Here is a 25,191-nt window from a genome sequence, read left to right as displayed (position 1 = left end):
GTGGAAGGGTGATATGTCAAAGCTAAAATATGACCTGAACTGGAGTTACAAAGAGCACCCATAATTGAGCAGCTCCCTGGTATCACAAATTTTCTGCAGGTCACATCACTGTGCAAATATAGCTACATTTACATGATAGGCTACTTTTAATCTTTAGATGTATTTTAGATCACTATTGCCGACAACCAAATATCAGTTTTAACAGATCAGTATAATTAAATCTAACTTTTTTTTGGGAACACACAGAGCCCAGTTTTACTTAACTCACCTATTGCATTCAGTGCTCATTTCTATTGTAAAGCCCCACTGAAGGACATCTATGAACTAACCAAGGTCACTGCTAACAAATCCAGACTATGCTGAAAATAACGTGCAATTATAGATTTAATTGAAAACACAGGAAATGGCTCTGCAAAGTAGTATCCATTTGGTAAAAAACGTGAATGGAAGTTTTTTTTAAATAACTGACCAAAATGAAATGATAAAAAGTGGAAGATAAAAATCTGGTAGTGGACAAACTGGACAAACTCAGTGTCTCCCAGCTACCATTGATCTTGCCTCTGGTCTCCTCCTTTATTTCAGCACTGTATGCCAGCATTCATGGGATAAATAATTTAAAAAATAAATCACTAAAATGCAGCAAACCCCACACACTGTGCAAAGGTCTAATATGTAGCAGGCTGTTCAACTTCTGTAAAGCAAGATATTTCACATTATATGAGCATATTCTTCACAGACCGATGAAAGAAAATACAGTATTACAAATTATTTTCTACACATGCCCCATGAAGGTATAAATTCTATAACCGAGAAGAAAAGAGCTTGGATGATAAACATTTCTCAACAGGTTATGATCAAGTCCACACATCAGGCTGCAGCATGATGGCTATATTACACTGTATCGAAAAAAGCATAAATCCAACCAGTTTTCAGATAAACAGATGGGAGAAGAAAGATTTCTGGAAGGGGTAAATTATGTCCAGGAACCTTTGCTTTCCAAGAACTCCTGGAAAGCTGTAGCTACATAGGTCATGCTAAAGGGGGTGGCCCATTACAGCCATCAAGAATATTCCCTTTAGTACACCCACAAAATGCAGTTTTGACAGTCCTAAATGGGAGATTAGGTCTGTTTGGTAGTTTAAGAAACCACAGACATGCTTATAAGAGAATCAAACAGCCTGTGAACACAGCGACCCCCCCCCCCCCCCCCAAACAAAAAAAAAAAAACACTACAATGGAATAAGACTTTATAATAAATCAAGGTTAGGCGTTAGAATTTCTGATTTAGCATTTAGATTTGTTTTCATTTAATATCTTCATTTTGATGGATTTCATTAAGCAACATTATTCCCTAGTGCATGCCATAGGGTTTTTAATTAAATGTGGTTTTAATCCATGGAGGACACACATCACAAGTTTAGAATGCACAACTCCAACACTATTTAGGGGTGATCTGCACTATCAATAGATTTTTAAAGGCACTGAGAGCTCAACAGAATTCCTCATACCTGCAGCTATATGCAATGATCAAATACTAATCATTAAACTATATGGCTAGCCAAAAATAGCACATAGCACAGTTTAGTAAATTTGATCCTGCACCCAAGCTTTGGCTGTTTTATTTCCAGCGGTAAACATGGCTTCTACATTTTTTAGAAGTAATAGGATTGCTGCCCACATGAGGCGAGCATTCAATGGTTTTGATGCAGGAAATCCTCACAACGTTCGGCTATTACTGCACAACAAATGTCTCCCATTAGCCCTATTCTGAGACTTATTTTGTTTTTATCTGTAATCAAATCCTTAAAAAGTCCCTCAATCTAAACCCAACTCACTACAGCTAGAGGTTAATTATTACATTTATCAGTGGTTTGTACAGAGGCTTTTGTTAAACAGACATGGAATTATAATCGTAGCTCTAATTCCTATAGGCAGCATGAGGTGCTTCGATGAGCACGGCACTGTCTTCGCTGGCTTATGTGAATTTATGACAATTTTATGAGCAACGTATGTAGTACACTACACAGGCACTGCATTTCTTACTACTGCCTGGTATTTGTGACGCTACCATTGCCTCCGTGTGGCTTTTTCTTAGCAGGTATTGCCTAAGGAGTCGCATATATAAGATGCTGCCACTTCAAAATATCAATATTGTACTTGCTCTACTGGCTAATTCATTATGCTACTAAATTAATCAATGTCAGTGTTGACAAAAGAGGCAGCAGCAATCTGACATACTCTAGTCAGAAGCAGCTTTGGCCTTCTAAATTGTTGCTGAAAACTATCCATATTTTTACTGATTCACCTTTGACTGCATAAACACAATTATCAGTTGCTGGTTGAGCCTTTACAAATAAAGCCATCAAATTCAAATATGAAAGCAATTCTAATCTGCAGGTCCCTCTGGTGGAGAAAGTGTTAAAATCAATTCAGAAGAACTGCAAGATATAAAATCGAAAATAGCATTTAAATAATAACACCCTCCTTCAAATCTGCAAAGGCAGACCTTATGAAAGATCAGAGGTCTGTAAATGATCAATTTATGTACCAGTGAAATCTAAGTGACTGCTGGACTGGGCAACAAATAGTGGAAAATGTTATTTAGAAAAAATAAAAATAAAATTATAATAAATGTGTATATATATATATATATATATATATATATATATATATATATAACATACATAAATACATACACATGCAGCAAAACAATGTACCTACTCTAGCAACCAATCAGAATTCAACTATTCTGCTTTGCAGATCATATTTGTAACCAAACTCCAGTATTGTTCTGGGTAAAGCCATGAGCTAAAATCTAAAAAAAAAAAAAAAAAAACTTTGTCAACTACCGTAATCAATTCTCAAAAAACTAAAAATAAATAAATAAAAACACACCCAGCAAATCTATACTATTCAAAAATAAATTTTCTTTTTCTGTATCAAATAATTTAATAAAGATATTTCAAACATTATGATAAAGATACATTGGCCCCCATAAAAATAAAAAAAAGAAAGTACCTAGCATACTAGGTAATGGGAATATGCTTTAGGGATAAAAGTAACTGCAAAGCACAAGTTCCCACAGATAAACACTAGGAGGTTAACAAATGTCATTTTGGCTCCCCAACTCCTGCATGAAGAGGCAAAAGCAGTTTAAAGTGTCAGCGGCACTACATATCCATGTGTACTGCTACAAAAAGCCTTTGGAGATTACTATATAAAAGGTCAGATTTAAGAAGAAAATCAATGCATTTTTAGGAAAGCAAGAACACACACACAGTTATTCAAATACTACTATTACTACAACACATAAAACTTCACCTGAACATCAAAAACAACCATCATTCATTTGCATTTGTGTTCACTGCATTTCTAACTAGTTTACAAAGCATATTACTTACCTGTCTGAAGAGGAGTACGAGATCATGGTAAGCTGCACAGGAGCCAGCAGCAGGTGAACAGTAACAGATTCTCTGCTTCCTGCGATGAATTCACCTCCACCTGACGGTAAGCTAGTTGAACAGAACAGGCATTTCCTTGCGAGCGCACATAGGGGGAGACAGCATATACATGAGGATGCAGCTTCTCAAGGCTTGCTCCAGAGCAATAAGCTAGTGTGATTCACAGGTTGGTTTGATGAGAGCGTGCAGAGAACAGGTCATAGAATGGAAACCCAGCCTCCTGAGCTCAGTTTTTTTCTGCAGATCCTGAATGTCAGTCACATTTTTTACCCAAGATACAGCCAGTTTGTAGTGCAGGGGGTTAAACACCAGAGTGTAGATAGAACATGGCACAGCACTAGCTTTACCAGGCATTAACGCTTCCCTTCTTTACTCCCAAAAAGCCCCCCTCCCCTTCCTTCACAGCCACTCCAGTGGATTGGTGCTGCTTCTGTTTCTCTGTACTTGGGGGCGTGCGAATAGTGTGCTGACAGAGGGGTAGAAGGGTGGGAGCTGGACAGGGGGTGCAGATTACCCCTGCCGTCAAAGGGAAGCAAAGTCAGCAATTGGCGTTGATGACGCTGCACTGGCAGAAGAGCCAATCGCATCCTTCTTGCCCCTGGCAGCTGAAGCCTCATTTCTGCATTTATCCCAATGCAGGCTAAGACACGGATGGAACATGCGATAGAAGAGGAGATGGGGAAAAAATGTACAGCACTTGAAAGCCATCATTAACTGATTTGACTGAAAGAAAACAAGAGGAGCATCAGTCTCTGCAAGCTGTGGACTCTTAAAACTCACACTGCCTGCTCCGTTTAACTCCTCTCCCAGATATAGAAGAAAAAGATAAAGGGGGGAAGGGAATGTGAAGCAGCCAATGCAACTTAGCTGGAAGCTTTGAACATTAACCCCTAGAGGGAAAGGAGGAGTGGGAGGGGAGCTGTGTGAATACATAGGAGCACTGCATCACGCTAATGTTCAGCACAGAACAGTATGCGTCAGCAGTACATCCACGTTCTGACTGAAGGACGAAAGGATGAGAGAGCAGCCTGGCTGGTTGGCTGCTGCTTCCAACACCAAGCAAACAGGGAGAGAGGAGGACTGTTAACAGAGGAAAATGCTACGGGGCTCTGATATCGCTGCCTGTGCTGCTGCCTGCTCTCCTGCTGCTAGAACAACTGGACAAGAAATTAAAGGTAAAACGTGGAGAAGCACTCAACTCACTACCTCACATCAGAAGGAGCTACAGTGGGATTTCCACAAGGCAGGAGAGAAAAGGCTGTGAAATCTGTCCCTTCTCCGGACCAATCTTAACCAAGGGCTCAGCACTGAGGTGTGCGACTGTGTGTGTGTTTCCCTCTCCAGCGTACTTTCTACCAGCTCTCCTTTCCCCAGATTTGACCCCCCTTTTACTTGCTCTCCTCTGAGATATTGGTGGATTATTGCTAAGTGTGCAAGAGATAGGCTGCAGCTGCTGCATCCGTGGCTTGGAAAGCAAAGCTAGTTAAAAAAAAAAAAAAAAGCAGCAAGGAGAGAGGGGAAAAAACACAGCAGTCAATGCCTGCAATGTGCTGCCTTTCTCTTTGTACAAACCAGAATCCTGCAGACAGTCTGTCTATTGCAGGAATACCCATGGAATATTAGGAGACTGAGAAACACTGCGCCCTTCAAAGGGAATTAGAGGGGCTGGAAAGATTTGGAATTGTGCATCTTGTTTGCAATCTCAAAAAAATCTATTGAAAGCTGCATTTTTGATTCTTTTAGAAATGGATAATCTCCAGTCTTCTGTCGGAGACAGCAGTGGAATCCAAGGACGAATAGCTCAACTGCAAAAGGCACCAGTCCCGGGGGAGCAGCAGAATGATGCACCTGCATAGCCAAGTGGGCCTCACTCCCTTGTTACATTACTCTTAATTTTTTTTTTTCTTTTTCGTCTTCTTCTTTGGGATCTACTGAAGGAGCCATTTTGCCTCTCATCATCATCACCATCACATGCCTATTACCTTCTGTAATTTCATTCAGTAATTAAATTGAGGAATATATGGAAGGACAAACAGAGCCCACAGTTGTGCTGGACAGAGGCACTGGCACCAGGAATATGAAAAGATCCTTTCCTAGGTAATTGCAATTAAAACCCTTCGCTTTAGTTTTTTTGTTTTTTTTTACACATGTATGATGAAATATATTTTGCCATTTATCTTTTTAAAAGCTGGTTGTCTCACTGTCTAGTATCCCTCCTACTGACCACCACTCCCACCTGTGTATAGATGGAAAAGGGAATTTGCAGCCTCCTGAAGCCTGGGTAGGGCCAAGTTCTCGTTTCCATGCCAAGTCCCAGACGATGGTGAATTATGAACGTGCCACATCATGAATTTCTTGTGGCTGGTAACTGTGCACCATACCTGGAAGGCCGTCCTATTCTCTGTAATCTACCTCATGGTGCAAATGTGGATCCCCTGTGAATCATTTTCAGGGCAGCAAAACTGCCCTTCTGTCTGCTCCTGCAGTAACCAGTTTAGCAAAGTGGTCTGTACGCGTCGTGGCCTCTCTGAAGTACCACAAGGTATCCCATCTAACACACGGTACCTCAATCTCATGGAGAATAACATCCACATGATTCAAGCGGACACTTTCCGGCATCTTCATCATTTGGAGGTGTTACAACTTGGTAGGAACAATATCCGTCAAATAGAGGTTGGGGCTTTTAATGGTTTGGCCAGCCTCAACACTCTGGAGTTGTTTGACAACAGACTGACTGTAATCCCCAGCGGGGCATTTGAGTATCTTTCCAAGTTGAGAGAACTGTGGCTCAGGAATAACCCTATTGAGAGCATTCCATCCTACGCTTTCAATCGGGTACCATCACTGATGCGCCTGGACCTGGGAGAGCTTAAAAAGCTGGAATATATTTCTGAGGGAGCTTTTGAGGGATTGTACAATCTAAAGTACCTCAACCTTGGAATGTGTAATATCAGAGACATGCCAAACCTTACACCCTTGATAGGGCTAGAGGAATTAGAGATCTCTGGGAACAACTTTCCTGAAATCAAACCTGGATCTTTTTATGGGTTGAGAGCACTAAAAAAGTTGTGGATTATGAACTCCCAGATAAACACCATAGAGCGCAACGCTTTTGATGATCTGACATCCTTAGTAGAATTGAACTTGGCCCACAATAACTTATCATCCCTTCCACATGACCTATTTGCTCATTTGAGGTACTTAGTGGAGTTACATTTGCACCACAACCCATGGGACTGTGATTGTGATGTTCTCTGGCTCGCCTCATGGCTGCGAGAATATATTCCTACCAACTCCACGTGCTGTGGTCGCTGTCATTCCCCACTGCACATGAAGGGGAAGTATGTGGTTGAGGTGGACCACTCATCATTTCAGTGCTCAGCCCCATTTATTATGGACGCTCCAAGGGATTTAAATATCTCAGAAGGAAGAGTGGCAGAACTCAAGTGTAGAACTTCAGCCATGTCATCTGTTAGGTGGCTGCTACCTAATGGTACTGTGCTAAGCCACGCATCCAATCATCCACGAATTACCATCCTCAACGATGGGACGTTAAACTTCTCTCATGTACTGCTCACTGACACAGGGGTCTATACATGCATGGTAACCAATGTGGCAGGAAACTCAAATGCTTCGGCCTATCTCAATGTCAGTACCGCAGAGCTCAACACGTCAAACTACAGCTTCTTCACTACTGTCACTGTGGAGACCACGGATATGGCTCCTGAGGAAATATCTATGATAATCAAACCGGTGCCAACCACTTCCACGGGGTACCAGCCAGCATATACTACCACTACCACCGTGCTTGTCCAGACCACCAAAATGCCCAAACAGGTGGCAGTGCCAACTTCAGATGCTGGAGATAAAATGCAAACTAGCCTGGATGAGGTAATGAAAACCACCAAGATTATTATTGGCTGCTTTGTGGCAGTCACACTTTTGGCAGCCGCCATGCTAATAGTGTTTTACAAACTACGAAAAAGGCATCAACAGAGGAGCACTGTGGCGGCTGCGCGAACTGTCGAGATAATCCAAGTGGACGAGGACATCCCAAGTGGGAGTCCCACTGGAATATCAGGTGAGGGGGCGGTTGTGTTGCCGACCATTCACGACCATATGAACTTTAACACCTACAAGCCAGCACATCATGGGGCCCATTGGACGGCTAACAGTATCGGTAATTCGCTACACTCCACAATTACAACCATCTCTGAACCTTATATAATTCAGACCCACACAAAAGAGAAGGTACAGGAAACTCAAATATGACTTTTTTCAAATTAAAATGCAATAGAATGCACAAAAGACAGCAACTTTTGTACAGAAAGAGAGACAATTTTGTTTTCTTGTAAATGCTTATATATTAAATCTATGGGCTGATGACAGAAACAGATTATATTAAAATTTAAAACTATTTTCTAACTTGTAAGTTCTATTTAAAGAGGTGTAATGGATAGGCAGAAAATTATATAAAAGGGATGCTGTTAAATGTGCCATAATGACTACATTCAAGGTTTAGCCCTGTTTAATTAGAAAGCCAAAACAATAAGTAACCCTTGAATGCATTTCACGGTCTAAAAGAAAATAACAAAATACTGCTCTGATGTAGGAGCAACACCCCATTTCTAAAGAAAATTCTTTTATTAAGTCCCAGATCAATCTTTGCAACAAAAAAAAAAAAAAAACAAACAAAAAAGGAAAACAGCACCACAAATTTGTACTGTGCCAAACAAAAAATGAAATGCAATAAAGGAATTTTTTGGACACTTTGAGGGAAATAATTTGTTATACCAGTTATTTTAATACAGCGTTCCTAAATTATTTTTCATACAGGGTATGAAGGCACCTTAAGTGGCTGAGGGTGTCTGCTTTGCAATATCTAGGATCCCCAAGTCACTACTAAGAGAAAAGAATATAGCAAGAAAATTTAAAGAAATCAGAAACAAAAAATGTTTTGCTCTGATATACACATCTAGCAAAAACACGATCCAGGATGCTAAAGAGCTGGCGCATCTTTCCACTCTGCACCAAACTCCTGCAGATCTATTTAACCCTTCCTCAGGCTGATGAGATTTCTTGTTGAGAAAATGTGTGATAACAGCATGAGCAGTTAGATTGGCTGGGTCTGAGACTGAATTTGTATGCAATCCTTTTTTATTTGAAAAGGTCTGCAGTGCCTTGATGTGTAAAACAACAATCTCAGAAGGGGTTAGGAAAGGGGTCAATAAATGCTCCTAGGTTAACTCATCAGGGTGTGCAAGATATGAAGGAATCAAGGATGCCTTGTAACGGTTTTATGCTGATCTGTCTTTTGCTGCAGTAAAGTGACAATGTGAAAGATCCTCTGAGCTAACAAGTAGTAAATAACAGCTTGTTCATATAAGCCAGAAGTCTTTGACCCATAGAACACAAATCTCATTACAGGGAAATGAAGCAAGGGTTAATATTGTGTCATGATTGGTCTAACAGATTGTAACTGGGGAATGGTTTGTGTACATCTTGCAAGAAATGTATATTGTGGTTTCCCATACCTATCAAAAGAGGGCTGTAATTTACTGTGCTGTAGTGTGTGCTGCAGGCCTCTTCTTGTGGTAAGGGGTAATACAGAGATCTTTGCAGATAAAAATCCTAGCAACCAGATGTGGGGTAGTAAATACCTTTGCTCATTGTCTTTCTGCATTGAATAAAAAAACATCTCTACTTGCTGCTATGGAGAGAAATGTTTTCTTCATTGTAATGCTCCAATAAGGCTTGGTGATGGATGAGCCACTCACTATGGTAGCATAGAAGTTCTGGGCTAAATGACAGAATTGATAAAAATGTCAGTTATCTTTATTGAGATCTTATAGATATTAAATGTAATGCTTAATGCAAGAATGTTGAATTCCAGGAAGATTACAGTTCTGTGTGTATTGCGAAGTTATGTGTGCACATACATTATAGCCAATAGAGTCTAGAATTATACTGCAGCATAAATTGCAGAGTAAATAGAAATTAAATGGTCTCGGCTCATCTTTAAAATGTAAGAGCTTAGACAAGGTCACCTGGAGTTCTACTCAACCAACAATATCACAGTCTCTGGTGCCCTGCTTTCTATTAACAGATGTTACCTCCCAGCAAATCTCTGTCCCTGTCACCACATTGCAGTCAGTCTTTTTCTTGGTATTGTTTTCAATGCTGCTGCGTCAAAGTCAGAATGCTGCGTTTACATATGCTGGTCTGTGTACATCTAAGCTTGTGGATTGTGTAATAATAGTCTCGGAAGGTTTTACTGCATTGATTTGCCATCTGCGCCTTATCGATCAGGACACTATGGGCACAAAATGCTTTGAAAAAAGTTCACTGGTTCATAATAGTATGTTGATAGGCACGACTGTCCAAACAGACAACCAGAAGAGATACACTGAGATAATGATTTGAAAAGCAAGTTATCAACAGAAATCGGCTACTGTGGAGCATTTTCAGCAGAATCTAATTTAGAAAAGGATTTGCATCAGTTTTTATGTGCGTTTAAATTTCCTGACACTTGAATTCTGGAAAGTTATACAAACAACTGCACAGATTTATCAAGCTGCTGCAATAATTTCCCACCTAAAAAACACACCCAACTAAGAAGCAGTCAATGGCAAGTGTGGTGCTACTACTGAACAGTAGAGGAAGGGATTTATGAATCAAGACGTTCCAGAACATTTGTCTTTCTTGCCCCTGATTGCTCAGCTTTCCTGTGCAGAAACATTGATAAATCTCTAGGCTATGCCTACATTTTTTGGAACCATGCTATACACTTCTTAAATTTCAGCTCATTCCTGCTGGCTCAGCCATAATCCCAGTAGTGCATAGGCCTTTCACCAAAAAGTCGATCAACGTTTGTTGAAGAAACACGTTGGAAAACTGGCATCAGAACAGCTCCGGCATCAAATCAGATGCAGGCACTGTTTGGATATTCTGATGGCTGACAGACAAATTTCCCCTGCCAGGCTACTGTATTCTATCTGTGCACATAGTGGGATGGAGGTATCTGATTTCTACTAAATTAAAAATGTACATGTGCATGGCCCAACCCAATGAAGTATAGAAACCTTTACATATGACAATTAGGCCCGAGTGACCCTTAAAATGTAGAAACATTCAACAAAATATTCATTTATGTGAAAAGCAAGGGATAGCTTGTAACATGTACCATTATTTTTTTAGCTTAGTACACTACAAAATAGCCTGTGTCGCTCAGTTCTTAGAGGAGTTTGTTCAAATATAAGCTGTTCTGTATAGTATCAACCATTACTACTGTACGCCACTGTTTTAGCTCAAGCACTTCTTGCATGAAAATGTGAATTCTTAGCCAAAGAGGACACAAAGGACTTATAGTCAGGAAAACTGAACTCTACCTTCTCATGTGCACTGCATCAAAGCAGGGCCTTTTTCTGTTTATTTACAAGACCAAGGGGCTTGTAATAAAACTAACAGAAATGACAGTTGGAAAAGGTGTGTTAAAAGCAACAAAAAAAAGTTCTTGTTAGGATGCGTTTTCAACTTTTAAAATATCTGTCCTAACCCCATGTACCAGCTGGAAGGTAAATGACCGTAGAAGTTAGTAGTGGGCAATTTACAATGCTAACTCCAAGTTCTCACTTATGCTGAAGATTTGCAAGAACAGTTTCCCTGTTTAGGTGCTGGATTGGGCTGTTTGACAATATTTTAGAATCACATTAAAAGTTTAATTAAATTAAAGCATGCATTTGTAACTAAAATAAGGACTTTAACCAAACAGATCAATGCACACCTGAAATGTAATTACAAATTTACCTTCCAAAGGATTCATCTGCAAGGCTGGGCAAACACACTAGTTTTTTCGTTCAGCCCAGTGAGCTAAACTTGAGAAAAACTGACAGATTACCATTCCAACACAAGCGATGTTGGTGCGGCGATCTGCCCTGATGTGCTATTGTGTTCTGACAGGGGAATTGCCCTTGCCCCCAGAACACACAGAGTAGAGCTCGCAACCATTGGCTGTGAGCACTGTTTGGCTGCTGGTCTTCCAGCAAGACTACTCAACAGAAGCCAATCATAAGACCAGCTTCTGTCAGAGAGGCAGCTGTACACATTGTCAGAATGTCGCCTGGTTCCTGCTGAATGGGCCAATATTCAGATTGGATAAAACAGAGTTAAGCTGGGTGTACACAGACACCTCTGTCACATTGTATAGCCAGGATGATCACTGCTCCTGGTTCAACTGCTTTCCAAATCACCTCTGTAGACTGAGCTGAGGTAAAGCAATGGATTTGTGTGCTTTACGCAGCCTGGAGGTAGAGGGGGGACATAGAAAATTGGAAAATTAGACATAAGACACGTTAATTGGCTGACCAAGACTGGCATTTAAATTAACTGGAAAGCAAAATGGACAGTATTTTAACAGTAGCTGCAAGCCTGGAGTTCTACTTTGTATTAGAATAACTATGGTAGTGCCACACAGTGCAATCCTGCTCTAAGTAATGGCCTGACATGAGCAAGAAACTGGCAACATGTGGCATTTCCAGGGCACAATAATGATTCTGACAGTTAAAGGCCAACTCTAGGCAAAAAATAATAAAATCAAGGAGTCAGGTTTAAATAACGCATTGTACACATAGCGACTGAGCAGAGGGAGAGGCCAAGTCCCTAAATAGATGCAGACAGTGAGGCTCGGGAGCAAGCTTGCTAGGGGGGCACTCAGCGGGTGGAGGAGGGGGAGCCAGGAGCGTCAGTGGAGGACCTGAGGACAGGAGGATCAGGGCTGCTCTGTGCAAAACAATTGCACAGAGCAGGTAAGTACATGTTGGTCATTTGAAAGAGAAAAAAAATTACATTTAAGAATTACTTTAAAGTGATGGTATTAATTCTCAAAGATCACAACAAGACTCTAAATTGGGTTGCAGTCTGTTTCCAACAGCTTAGAAACATCTGCTGGTTGTTTACAATAGAGGGCTTGCAGGCTACAAGGAATTTGCTCAAAAAAAAAAAAAAAAAAAAAAAAAAAAGAAAAAGAAGAAGAGGTGGTTTCCAATGTCTGTGTTGTGAGTTTTGACCATTTCTCTGTAATGCTAGAAATATACAAATGACGGAGTGCTTTTTTTAAAAAAAATTTAAGGGCTCGTTAAGACATGCAGTCAATAAGTGATGGAGCCAATTTTACCACGGCTCGGCCACTTGCTTATTGGCCTCACATCTGGCCAAGCCGTTACAAAAGCACTCATTCACATCTGTATTGTTAGACCCCTTTCACACCAGGGCGTTTTGCAGGCGCTATAGCATTAGAAATAGCGCCTGCAATCCGCCCTAAAGAAGCTGCACCATTGTATGTAGTGTGAAAGCCCCGAGGGCTTTCACACTACAGCGGTGCGCTGGCAGGACGTCAGGGAAAAGTTCTGCCAGCAGCTTCTTTGGAGCGGTGAAGGAGTGGTGTGTTTACCGCTCCTCCACCGCTGCTCCCCATTGAAATCAATGGGGCAGCGCTGTAATACCGCCGGCAAAACGCCGCTATTGCGGCATATTGCCGGCGGTTTTAACCCTTTCTCGGCTGCTAGCGGGGGGTAAAAGCTCCCCGCTAGAGGCCGAAATGCACCGCAAATCCGGCGGTAAAACGCTGCTAAAAATAGTGGTGTAAAAGGGGTTTAAAGAAAAGACTTGCAGTCACTGAGGGCTGTACACATGTGGACACTGCAAACCCTCTGTTGCATTCAGCGGGCAGTACCGCTGCTGTACCAGACCCAAAGTGAAAGTGGCCACGCCACACCCGCCCTGCAATGCATCATTTGCAGATCAATGGTTCAGATAATTTGGGGGCTAAAATAAGCAATGAGGTGGTGGCATATTTCCTCCCAGCCACCTGTCAACAGCCCCCTAAAAAGCAATCCACCGTGGGTAACTTTTCAGAGGGGCCGCTGCATGTTAAAATAAGCTTTTAAAGTGATTTTATTGCTTGTTTAGAATAGGTAAAAACATTATTGTGCAAATGTAACAGAGATAGCTCCCATATGTATTATTTGGGCACAGGTTTACTTTAAGCATCTTCTTAGGGGGAAAAAAAAGTCAGCAAAGCTAGCTCTTGTATGCAAATCCTGGTAATGATTGCTACGTCTAACTATTTAACTATAATTATTCAATATTTATGTCTAGATAACACGTTTCTTATAGTTTGGCATGGATTAGAACCCCTGCTGGGATTTACTGCTCAGAGATTTTTTTTCATAACTGACACAGTGAGCATAGTTATAAAACGGCGAAAGTGAAAAAAAAAAAACCTGAAAGAGGAAACGGCAATAAAAAGCTGACAAGGGTGCTATGCTCCCCTATTCAACTAATGTGTTGCTGTTAAGGATTTACTCTCCCTTTTTGGTTAAAGTGATTGTAAAACGGTTTCTTTTTTCTTATTAAAACAAACGTTAAACTTACCTGCTCTGTGCAGTTGGTTTTGCCATTCTAATGGCAGCTTGCTATGGGGGCACCTGAGCCGAGCTGCAGCTCCATGTGTCCACTCAGACATGGTGCTGTGGTTTGGCCCCACCCCTTCTCACTCCTGATTGGCTGAGTTTGATTGACAGCAGTGGGTGTCAATGGCGGCGCCGCTGCTGTCTCTCAGCCAAACAAGGAGAGTTCCGGACAGCCGAGTTTCTCATGGACATAACTGGATAGAGATGGGGCTCAGGTAATTGGGGGCTTGGGGGGGGGGGGGTACTGCACACAGAAGGCTTTTTAATGCATGATATAAAAACATCTGCCTTTACAATCACTTTAAATCATCAGCAGTAAAAAAAAGGAGCAGCAAACTTACCTTTCCTTCAATGGTCCTTGTCCCTCACTGGTTTCTTCTGCTGGGTGCCGGTCTTCGACAGTCTTCATTGGCTGTCGCGGGATGACTATACTCTACGCATGCGTAGCTCAATTTACATGGAAACACAGTGAGCAAGCAGGTAGGTGTATTGTTGTGCAGAGAAAAACATTGCATATCTCTTCTACAATAAAGAGGCTTCCTGCTTGCAGTCTGACAACTGTATGACTGATAGATATAAAAGCATTTCCAAATACCAATGTGTATGGGGCAAAGACATTTTGTGCACAATGTTACACTATTTGTGAGATGTATTAACTTTGCCACAAAGGAATACAGCTCAAATAGTAGCAGTGAAATACTGAGACCGGGTCAGAAAGACAAATAGACTAATTATTGAAATATGAACGGTTGATGAAGAAACGCCATACTCTGCGCCTCAGAGTCTTTGTGCTAGTTCAGACCAGATGCAGTCCAGTGTGTTTTTTTCTGCATGAAAAAAGCATGCGCAGTCTTTTCCACATATTTCAATGGCCCTAGTTCATAGTAGTGCCTAAAGGGCTAGTTCACACCACAAAAATGCATGCCTGATACATTCCCGGATGAGTTTTTGCTTACAGTTAACACCAAACGCAGTTCCAGTGCGTTTTTGATATGTTTTGCTATGTCAGAGTAAAGCGCTGTGCAGAAAAAAACAAAAATGCACGTTTTTTTTTCTGCACCAGAAACTGATTGCACCGGTGTGAACTAGGGCCATTGGAGTACATGGAAAACACTGTGCATGTATTTTTCACGCAGCAAAAAACAAAAACCACTGCATCTGGTGTGTGCATCTAAACCCGCAAACTAAATGTAATACACCGCATCTTCGCAATCCTTGAACATGGTGGTTGAATTGATTATCTTTTTTTCACATCTGGTAAACAAGTAACACTTCTTGTTCTAGAGAGACAACAATGATTAAATGTATTGTATATGTGGAGGAGCAGCGCTGCCTTCCAGATTGGAAGAATCCCCCCCCCCCATGCCCACCCACCATCTCCATACGGAGGGGTGAGGTGTTCTGCAGTTAACAAATATGAACTGGCCAGAGATGATAACATTACGTTAGATTTCAGTGTACAGGAATTGGAAAGCTTATTGGATTTCTGACACCTATCTTTAGATGAGAAAAAACAAAACAAAACAAAACATCCCATATGGGTGATTAATCTATCCTGCAATAATTTAAAACTTTGTGGCAGATCCCTACGTGTTTCTGCTCTGAAGAACTAGCCCTTTGCATGATCATTTCTTGTGCAGGACTGATTCTGAATGAGCACGACTAATTACAAGCAGCTGATGGCCTTTCAGGGTTCTGACGGGAAAAGTTGCAGTGTCTGCAACCCTTTAGAAGTTATTAACCCCAAGGGAGTAGATCAACAAAATTTTATTTGTTGCAGAGGATGCCTAAAACCTGACATATCTTGGTGCGGAGTTCTTCATACAAGCAGCAAATGACAATTCTGTGTACAAAATGCCTCCAGGTTGCCATACTGCATCGAAAATTACAGCTTCTGCAGAATAAATAGGAAAAGTCACTCGATTAGCATTAAATTACAGAGTGGTTCTGATTGTTTATGCTACAGTATTTCAGGGAAGAGGAGCTACCCTTTGAGTAAAAAACTAACCCAAGAAACCATTTTTTTTTTCCCCTCTTAAACTGCTGCACTCGGCTGTCTTGAAACGTTGGTGCAGAGGTTACAACAAACTGCTGCAAACCCTTTGCTAAATGAGACACAGAATGAATTGTGCAATGCCTGATTCCTTCAGTAACCTATTTGATGTATCCCCTTTAAAGGATAACCAAACTCAACACCACAAATTGTATATTACAGCTTCTCAGTTCTTAGATGTGGTGGCTGCAGTATATTAAATTTTTCATAACATTTTTTAGCAAGTACAAATGATGCCTGTTGATTTTGCTATTTTGCTTTTACTTCTTGTGAGTTGAACTGAACTGTGTCAATCTTTCCATTCCGAACATAATGAAGGCAGACACGTGCGGGAGTGGGTATCCACCCAGGACAGAAGTGTTTGCAGTTTTATTTGAAGCATAACCAGGTAAAAGATAAGGGAAAAGAAGCCTGAAATAAGAAAACACATACACAGCTACCAAATATAAGGTTTGGTGGGTTGCAATATATTACATTTTTGTTTATTGGTTTAGATACACAATATTCTGGAATGAAGTTTGCTGTGGATTATTCTTTACCAACGTCTAGGGTTGGTGGATAACCATTAGAAAGCTTGCCATGAGCTTGCCATCCAACCTGCAAGTGAATCCAAAAATGTAAAATCCCTGGCTGTCATGCTAACCCTCTAGCTTCACAGTACTTTGAAAAAGTATTCATACCCCTTGAAATTTTTCACATTTTGTCATGTTACAACCTAAAACGTACATGTATTTATATGTGAGAGACCAACGCAAATAAGACCCCTTTCGCACCAGGGCGTTTTGCAGGCGCTACAGCATTAAAGATAGCGCCTGCAATCCTCCCTAAAAAAGCTGCACCATTGTTTGTAGTGTGAAAGCCCGAGGGCTTTCACACTACAGCGGTGCGCTGGCAGGATGTCAGGGAAAAGTCCTGCCAGCAGCTTCTTTGGAGCGGTGAAAGAGCGGTGTGTTTACCGCTCCTCCACCGCTGCTCCCCATTGAAATCAATGGGGCAGCGCTGTAATACCACCAGCAAAATGCCGCTATTGTGGCGTATTGCCGGAGGTTTTAACCCTTTCTCCCGCTAGTGGCCAAAACGCGCCGCAAATCCGGCGGTAAAACACCGCTAAAAATAGCGGCGTTTTACCGCCCACGCTATGGGCGGTGTGGTGAGAAAGGGGTCTCATTGTGAAGTGAAAGAAAAACTGTAAATGGTTTTCAAAATTTGATTGCCCTAACTAAAATCTAGTGGAACAAATTGCCTTCAGAAGTCACCCAATTCGTAAATCGATGTGTGTAATTTAATCTCAGTATAAATACAGCTGTTCTGTGAATCCCTCAGAGCTTTGTTGAGAACCTTAGGGAACAAATGGCATCATGAAGGCCACAGAAAACACCTAATAGGTCAGGGATAAAGTTGTGGAGAAGTTTAAAGCAGGGTTAGGTTATAAAAAAAAATCCCAAGCTTTGAACATCTCTCAGAGCACTGTTCAAGCTATCATCTGAAAATGGAAAGAGTATGGTACAACTACAACCTACCAAGACATGGCCGTCCACCTAAACTGACAGGCTGGGCAAGGAGAGCATTCATCAGAGAAGCAGCCCAGAGGCCCAGGTAACCACAGGACAACTATTAGTTGAGCACTCCACAAATCTGCCCTTTATGGAAGAGGGGCAAGAAGAAAACCATTGTTGAAAGAAAGCCAAGAGAAACCCTGTTTGCAATTTGTGAGAAACCATGTGGGGGATACAGAAGACAGGTTTAAAAAAAGTTTCTCGGTCAGATGAGACCAAAATTGAACTTTTTTGGCCTAAAAGCAAAATGCTATGTGTGGCAGAACACACTTGACATGAGTCTTAACACACTATCCCCACCGTGAGCATGGTGCTGGCAGCATTATGTGGGGATTCTTTTCTTCAGCGGGGACAGGGAAGCTGATCAGAGTTGATGGGAAGATTGAAGCCGCCAAATACAGGGCAATCTTAGAAGAAAACCTGTCAGAGTCTGCAAAAGACTTGAGACTGGGCTGAAGGTTCACCTTCCAGCAGGACAACAACCCTAAACATACAACCAGAGCTACAATGGAATGGTTTAGATCAAAGCATATTCATGTGGTTCTACAAAGTAAAGAATGAATACAAATATACGCCACACTTCTCAGATTGGTCTATCACATAAAATCCCAATAAAATACATAATATACAATTACATTTTGTTTTAACATGACAAAATGTGGAAAATGTTATGAATACTTTTTCAAGGCAATGTAAATACTTTGAGCTGAAAAAATAGGCAGGATGTGAGGAGAAATCCCTTCTGTACAGGTATGCAGCCCCCCCCCCCCCCCACCTTAATCGTAAAATCCATCCTTACCTCATGTGATTTTCACATCAATGCCTATGGTCACCAGGACAAAGGAGGTGAATCACTCCAGCAAAAAAAATTGAAAACAAAAACTTGACAGGGGCTAAACTTTCCACCACTAACCAAAAAAAAAAAAAAAAAAAAAAAGCTGCTAGTGATACTTTTTAAGGTGCTGATCAGTCAATGGCATTGCCTGTGCAATCTTTTCTTTTTTGTTACTATTACAGACCATAAAGACCCACTGACATTTATGGTATACGAGATGCTACCTAAAATACTGACCAAAAACGCAGCTCTAAAAAACAAATTTTGTCTTAAGCAGCCCATACACGGAGCCAATCTCTTTTCTGCAACTACAGGCTGCAGGAAAGAAATTTGCTTGATTCACCCATCAAAACAGACAGTGTTGACAGGGGAATCCCTTCTGCTGAACCATTGTATTTGCATGCATTCGCAACTCGCTCATTCATGCAGCCAGAGCATGCAAACGCAAAGAAAACTGGGTGAAGATAGAAGCCCTTGTCAGCAGTGACAACGCACCGTTGTAAGGCTTTGTTTTAAGGCAAGTATGCCATAATGTGCTAATATGCGGTGCATACAAGCACATTATAACATTAACTTGCAGATGGATTTTATTTTATTTTTTTCATTTATTCGTTATGGGCTTTACTACCACTTTAAGTCAATCTACATTTACTCACAGGCATCAAGTGAATAGGGTAGATCGGGTGACTCCTTCTGGGACCAAGAACATATAGTCTTTGGCCTTGTTTCAATGCTTTCCTTCATTTCTAAGCACCATGGTTGGACAGGTTTAGAGCTGCAGTAATCTGTGATCCATCGGCCAGGGCTAAGGATGCACAAGCATCCCTGACATACATAGAAAGGTGCAGTTTTTAGCAATTCTGTCACCTTTATGAATGCACACACAACACTGCTTCTTCATTCATGATAGTAAAAGATCATGCAGAGCTTCCGCTCTGTGCAATGTATCTGTGGCTGTTTATTCAGAGCTGAAAACTATCTGTATGAGCAGTCTACTATTGTGACAGAACAGCACTGATTGTTCATTCAATAGTGACATATCATTGAGCTTGTGGGAGACCCGGTTTTGTACTGGCTGTTCCTCACCCCACAGGAACACCACATAATGAACGCCATAATAAGATCTTCAGATGGAGTGGCACTAGCAAATAGAGAGTTATGTTTTGGGGACAACAGGCCACCAGTCAATGCTATATGCTCTTGGTCCCCTGGAAATGTAGTATTAAACCCAAAAGCATACATTATATTGCAGCTTACCAATTCTTAGCTGTGATGGCTGCTATAGTTTTTTTTTTTTTTTTTAGACTTCTTTCCTTTTTCTTCTGGTGATCCAGCCAGTAAGTCTATTTTTAAATAGAACAAGCTCTTATGCAAATGTAGCAATTCCAGTGTTGAGACAAACCATTTACCACTGACAGGGGCACTTATTCATGCAAAACCTTTATACCAAAATTGCAAAAAAATTTTTTTTGCAACTTCAGTGAGCTGGAGTTTGGAATCAATTTGTTGGTGCATCTAAATTTGCTAGTACATCCAACACTCCGCTCTGCAAAGGCTGACAATGCTGCTGTCTATAACCTCCGAGCTCCTTCATTCAGAGTGGGGGTAAAAAGGCTACATAAAATGCCCCTCCAAATGTCCCTGCACATTAGTTTAGAGACGGGGGCATTTAGGAACAAGCACTCGACCTCCCTAAAAGCAATACACGTCCAACACGCTGCTGCCAGGAGGAAGGCAGCTAGGAGAGATGGCCAAATGTCCACGGGGCCCAATATGCAATTACCACTTCAGCTCCGGAAGGTTTTACCCCCTTCCCAATTAGGCAATTTTTTGAGATACAGCACGTGCGTTACTTTAACTGACAATTGCACGGTCATCCCAATAAGTGTATATTGATTGGTTTGCACAAAAGTTATAGCATCTACAAAACGATGGGATAGTTTTATGGACTTTTTTTTAAAATAGTTTTTACTAGTAATTGCAGCGATGGGAGATTTTTAGTGGGACTGCCTCATTGCGGCGGACAAATCTGACACTTACCCTACGTTCACATCTATGCATTTTTTTTAGAGTCCCCCCTGCCCCATAGCACCCGTAGGCCCCCCATGAGGAGGGCATGCGTCCTGGTATGGTTCGGGGGGGGGCACTCTTGCTGGTCCCCACCCTTTCCTGACCAGCCAGGCGGCATGCTCGGATAAGGGTCCGATATGGATTTTGTAAGGGACCCCCTCCCATGGCGTGGGAGGTCCCCTCCATATCTATACTAGACCCAAAGGGCCTGGTATGAGCGTGGGGGGGGGGGGGGGGAGGATGAGCCCCACTTCCTTTCTGGCAAATTTTTTCTTTATTCAGCTTTCAGCGGGAACCCTGCCGACAGCCGAAGACTCATTGGCTGTTAGGGACGCAGCTTCCCGCAACCGCCTCCCCTAGCAACTAGCTTTATACAGCAAGTTTAAATATAAAAACAAATTTAAAATACATGAAAACTGCATGCAAAAATGAATAAAAACAAAAAATGCACCGAAAAATGCATCAAACGCAGCTGCATAGGTGTGATCCTAGATTAAGTGACAGTTTTTGGGGACCAGTGACACCAATACAGTGATCAGTGCTAAAAAAAAAAAAAAAAAAAATGCACTGTCAGTGTATAAATGACACTGGCAGAGAAGGGGTTAACTTTATGGGCAATCAAAGGGTTAACCGTGTTCCCTGAGTGTGCTTTATTACTGTGTGGGGGACAGACTGACTCAAGGAAGAGACATCTGTGTTCCTGATTAGCAGGAATCATAGACTTCTCTCATCCTCTCTGACAGAACGGCGGTCTGCCTTGTTTACAGACCACTGATTGGCTCCCGCCTTGTCCAATCATAGCGGGAGCGCTGCTCGCGCATACGCCCCAGAGCCGATGTACAGGTACACGATTTTGCACTTAAGGGCCACCTTTTCGCAGTACATGTACGTGGAGCGGTCCTTAAGTGGTTAAAGAAATTAACGATACAGTATTTATTCGTTTAAAAAGGTGCAGAATTACTTTTTAAAATAGAGAAAGCAGATTGTAGTTTTAGGTCTTTGATTTTACTTGGCAGTAAGGGCTCATAATGTATCATGGCTGTTTATACAGATGTCACAGTTGTGGGACCAATCCATAAACCTGTCCATTAACATTCTCATATTACTGAAAGTTAAATGTTACAGAATTGAAACTAGATTGTGGATTCATAAAAAAGATAAATGTTAATATATTGCTGTCTTACTGAACAATCCAGTTACATTAGAACGAATATTTTACAAATAATGCTTCCCAAAAAAATGCATAGGAAAATAGCTTTTAGTTTTGGGATCAGAGCAGCTAACAGAAGGCCTTATTTAACACTGCATTAAAAACATAAAAAAAAAAAAAAACGGTTCTTGCTGACCAAAGAAAGCAATCATACTATTTTACATTGCTGTAGCAAGTTTGAAGTTAAGCGATACCCTTTATTTGAGAAGTTAGACATATTTTAATTTGATTACCTAAATGTAGAACTAAATACAAACCACCCCCCCCCCCCCCCCACCTTAGATTTAGGGATTTTTTTTTTTTTTTTTTAGCCATCCATGTTTCATTGGGTAGATATAGCTAAAAGCAGGAATAGAAATGCCTCAAAGTATTTATTGGTTGTCACTGCGGAAGATTTCCTTTTTATTACTGTTCTGCGGACAACTCAAATTTTCATCTTAAAGGTGATAACAGTAAACAAGACTAATGGAGAAGGTGAATCTCCCTAATGGGAGTACAGACCGCAACAAATCTGTTCCAATCCCTCTCCACTCTATCCAAAATTAAAAGTAGGTTTTACCTTTAGTTATACTTTAAGTTGAAAAATAAAAAAGGTATCACTTAGACAACATTTAACGTTAAGACTGGATTCACACCGGTGCAGTTTTAGTGCTTTTTGCAGATTTGCACTGCAGTCCATTTACCATGGTTTCCTATGGAACACGTTCTGTAGTGCAAATCTGCAAAATGCAAAAAGCACAAACAATGCATAGGTGTGAATCCAGCCTAATGGATGGCTAACATGATACATCACACTACTACTACTACAGAGCAACAGCAAAATGAAAGGACAAATTACTTTGGCCACAGTAATCATTGCTTTAAGCTAGCAAATTTGAATTAGCTGTATGGGTGGTCCTGTCATCACCCTCCTACCCAACATCCTTTGAGGCAAAAAAATTGAAGGATCCGGAAGGAAAACATGTAGGTCAACCAGTGGAAGTGTACTATCAGATGAGGACACTTTTTGGATATACAGAACACAGCAAGGGGATTTATCCATCTGTGCTATATGGCAAGGATGGAGGAATCCAAGATTTACATACAGCCTGCATTATGTTCAGAATTTACCTGACCATACACGGGTCGAATTGCGAAAGTTATGATTTTCTAACTAAAATTCTTTGTTTGAATTTCATAGAATTTGTGGTCCACAGCAAGGGCTGATTTTCATACGGCCATCAGATGTCAGTGACCAGGAATGTCGTAATTTTTTGGGAAAATCAATTACGTTTTGAAATCAATGATGAGAGAATTGTACGAGATATACAACCAAAAAGAAATGCTTATGGGCTGTGCCCTGGAAAAGATAAGACCGCTGGCCACAAATTTTCTTTTCTGTAGCAACACAAGGTAAAATTCAAGGCTTGGTTGGTCAAATTCCTAAATCAATGATGGCACCAATGGATCACAAAACACACTATTTGATTTTCGTAAGAAAAGTTATTCAGAATTTGACCCACGTAAAATAACCCAATGTGAAAAATAAGCCCAGCTGTGCGATTTTTAAATGGGCCTGTTAAAAATGCTGGGGGATACTGCTATCTGTTGGACACAACAGTGTTTACATCGCACTACATTTTAAACTCTAATTGTTTTACTGCCTCACGTAGCAGAGCAGTAACTGAACAAGCTCAGGGACAACCGTAGATGCATGCTTGTTTCTGCTTTAATCAGACTCCCAACTGTTTTCTTTAAATGTGATCTGGGTGACTAAAGCCACCCACTTTTCCTAAGGCCCCTCTACATCCAACTACTTTATTTCCCCTTCAAAAAAATGGGCCCGGAAGTGATCAGATCTGCGCACTTTCAGGTTCAGAGCTGTCAAACCGCTGTAGCTGGGGACACAGAAGATGATGGTCTTTGTCTTTAATCTGCAAGGGTACATAGAACTGTATGTTTTACTTAAAATTTAGATGTACTAATTCGGGTGTGCAAACGTCATCTGACAAACATTGCAACAATCATCATTTTATTCTACAGATCCTCAGGTTTTAGGGTTAAGAGCAGGGCATGATGTGGAGTCTGTGGAGCTCTTCTGAGAGTTCTGTGCATAATGCTGCATAGAAAACTCAGAAAAATAATGATGCACAAATCTGCCTGGGATTCAATTAAGGGTTCCAGGAGTCCAGTTTGAAATATAGCAAATCCAAATTTAGCAGAACATCCCACTGAAGTCTATGGGTGGGCAAAGCCTGCTTAAAAACAAATTCTGTATATATTTTTTTTGACCAATAAACACACCCCCTTTAAAAAAAAAAAAAAAAAAACACCACAAGAAGCTGGGAACTGCCATATGCAACATGCACAAAATAAAACTAAAAATGGGAGAGGAATGGTCTTTTTTATGCAGCTTTAAGGGTGACATTGAAAATAAACATATCCTTTATAGAACATGCTTGCGGGATGCCTTAAAGCTATATGTGGTGTTCTGAAGCAGTTTTTTTTTTTTTTTTTTTTAAAGCCAACAGCTTTAGCTACAGTGTAGTTTCAGCACATATTTAGCTGTGGATTTCATTTATTTTCTTTTACAATTAGATTGGCTTAAATAAAGTAGCAGCAAAAAAAAAAAAAAAAAATTACCTTTTTCATCAACCAGTACTAGCCCTGCTTTGAACAACAGATGTCTTGTGTCGCTTAATCTGTTTTTTTTTATTCTCACTGGTGCAAACGTGTCCTGCTGCAGACCAATATCTATCAAAGTCTCAAAGTGTATTGACTGAAATTTTTTAAAAACAAGGGATTTTTAAAAAAAAGTTACCTAGGTGACTGCAGCATCAATGCGATGCTGCATCTGTCCTCTGCCAGCACTAAGGCTGAGAGATCAAACAGCACTGATCACTCAGTTCTCCCAGCCACTAAGCAGAGAGGTCCGACTGTCGGTCATTGTCCCTCTGTTCTCCCCTCCAGCGCTGGGCTGTGGGTGGGGTGGCAGCAGCTGGCTCAACCTCTCCGTGGCTTGCTGAGAGGCTCAGCCAGGTGCCGGTCCAGGCTCCTGGGTGGATTCCAACCATATTGTCACAATCTTTACCCCATGCCTGGACCAGCCCTGTCATGTCAGCTTGCAGCAGCAGGCTTTGGCTTGCTGTTGGCAGAAAACAGGTCAAAGTAATGCAGAACTGCATTCCTGTGATCCAGAGTAGAAGTAAAGCCAAATGAGCTTTGACTGTACTTCTCCTTTAAAGCAGTATTAAATGTAAAAGCAAACATTATATTGCAGCTTACTAATTCTAAGATATGACAGCTAGATTAGTTTACTTGTCTAGACTTTATTTCTTGTATTTTTATCTAGTGATCCAGCAAGTTGCATATCACGATTGGAAACTTCTCTGACAGATTCCCAATTGTCAATGTCAAAAAGCGTTGGCTGCTGGTTCTCAAACATAAGAACATATATTAATGTATCTTCTGCACAGGGCATCATGCCAGAGAGCTTTAATATACAGACTGTGGGAGCAAAAGTGTTTAACAAGTAGCTAGTAGGCTTCTACGTGCTTT

At 41.0% G+C, this 25,191-nt stretch overlaps 2 protein-coding genes across 2 annotated transcripts in view; one reads left to right on the top strand and one right to left on the bottom strand.

The window, feature by feature from the left end:
• The window catches only part of SND1 (staphylococcal nuclease and tudor domain containing 1), an 840,361-nt gene that overhangs the window by 248,742 nt on the left and 566,428 nt on the right, over window positions 1–25,191 (bottom strand). The gene's annotated exons all lie outside the window — the stretch shown is intronic.
• Window positions 3,943–9,170, top strand: LRRC4 (leucine rich repeat containing 4). The gene has a single exon (XM_077473542.1). It carries the CDS (start codon window positions 5,808–5,810, stop codon window positions 7,731–7,733), a length of 1,926 nt encoding a protein of 641 aa, XP_077329668.1. The 5' UTR covers window positions 3,943–5,807; the 3' UTR covers window positions 7,734–9,170.

The sequence above is a fragment of the Lithobates pipiens genome, unplaced genomic scaffold, assembly GCF_037356315.1.
Source record: "Lithobates pipiens isolate NorthernLeopardFrog02 unplaced genomic scaffold, aLitPip1_a1.2 Scaffold_8, whole genome shotgun sequence".
NCBI classification, from domain to species: Eukaryota; Metazoa; Chordata; class Amphibia; order Anura; family Ranidae; genus Lithobates; species Lithobates pipiens.
Note: the sequence above shows the minus strand (reverse complement) of the source record. Positions and strands in the feature narration are given on the sequence as shown.

Bases quoted from the DNA above. Each gene is read 5' to 3' on its own strand.
- LRRC4 (XM_077473542.1), top strand. From the start codon at position 5,808: ATGAATTTCTTGTGGCTGGTAACTGTGCACCATACCTGGAAGGCCGTC.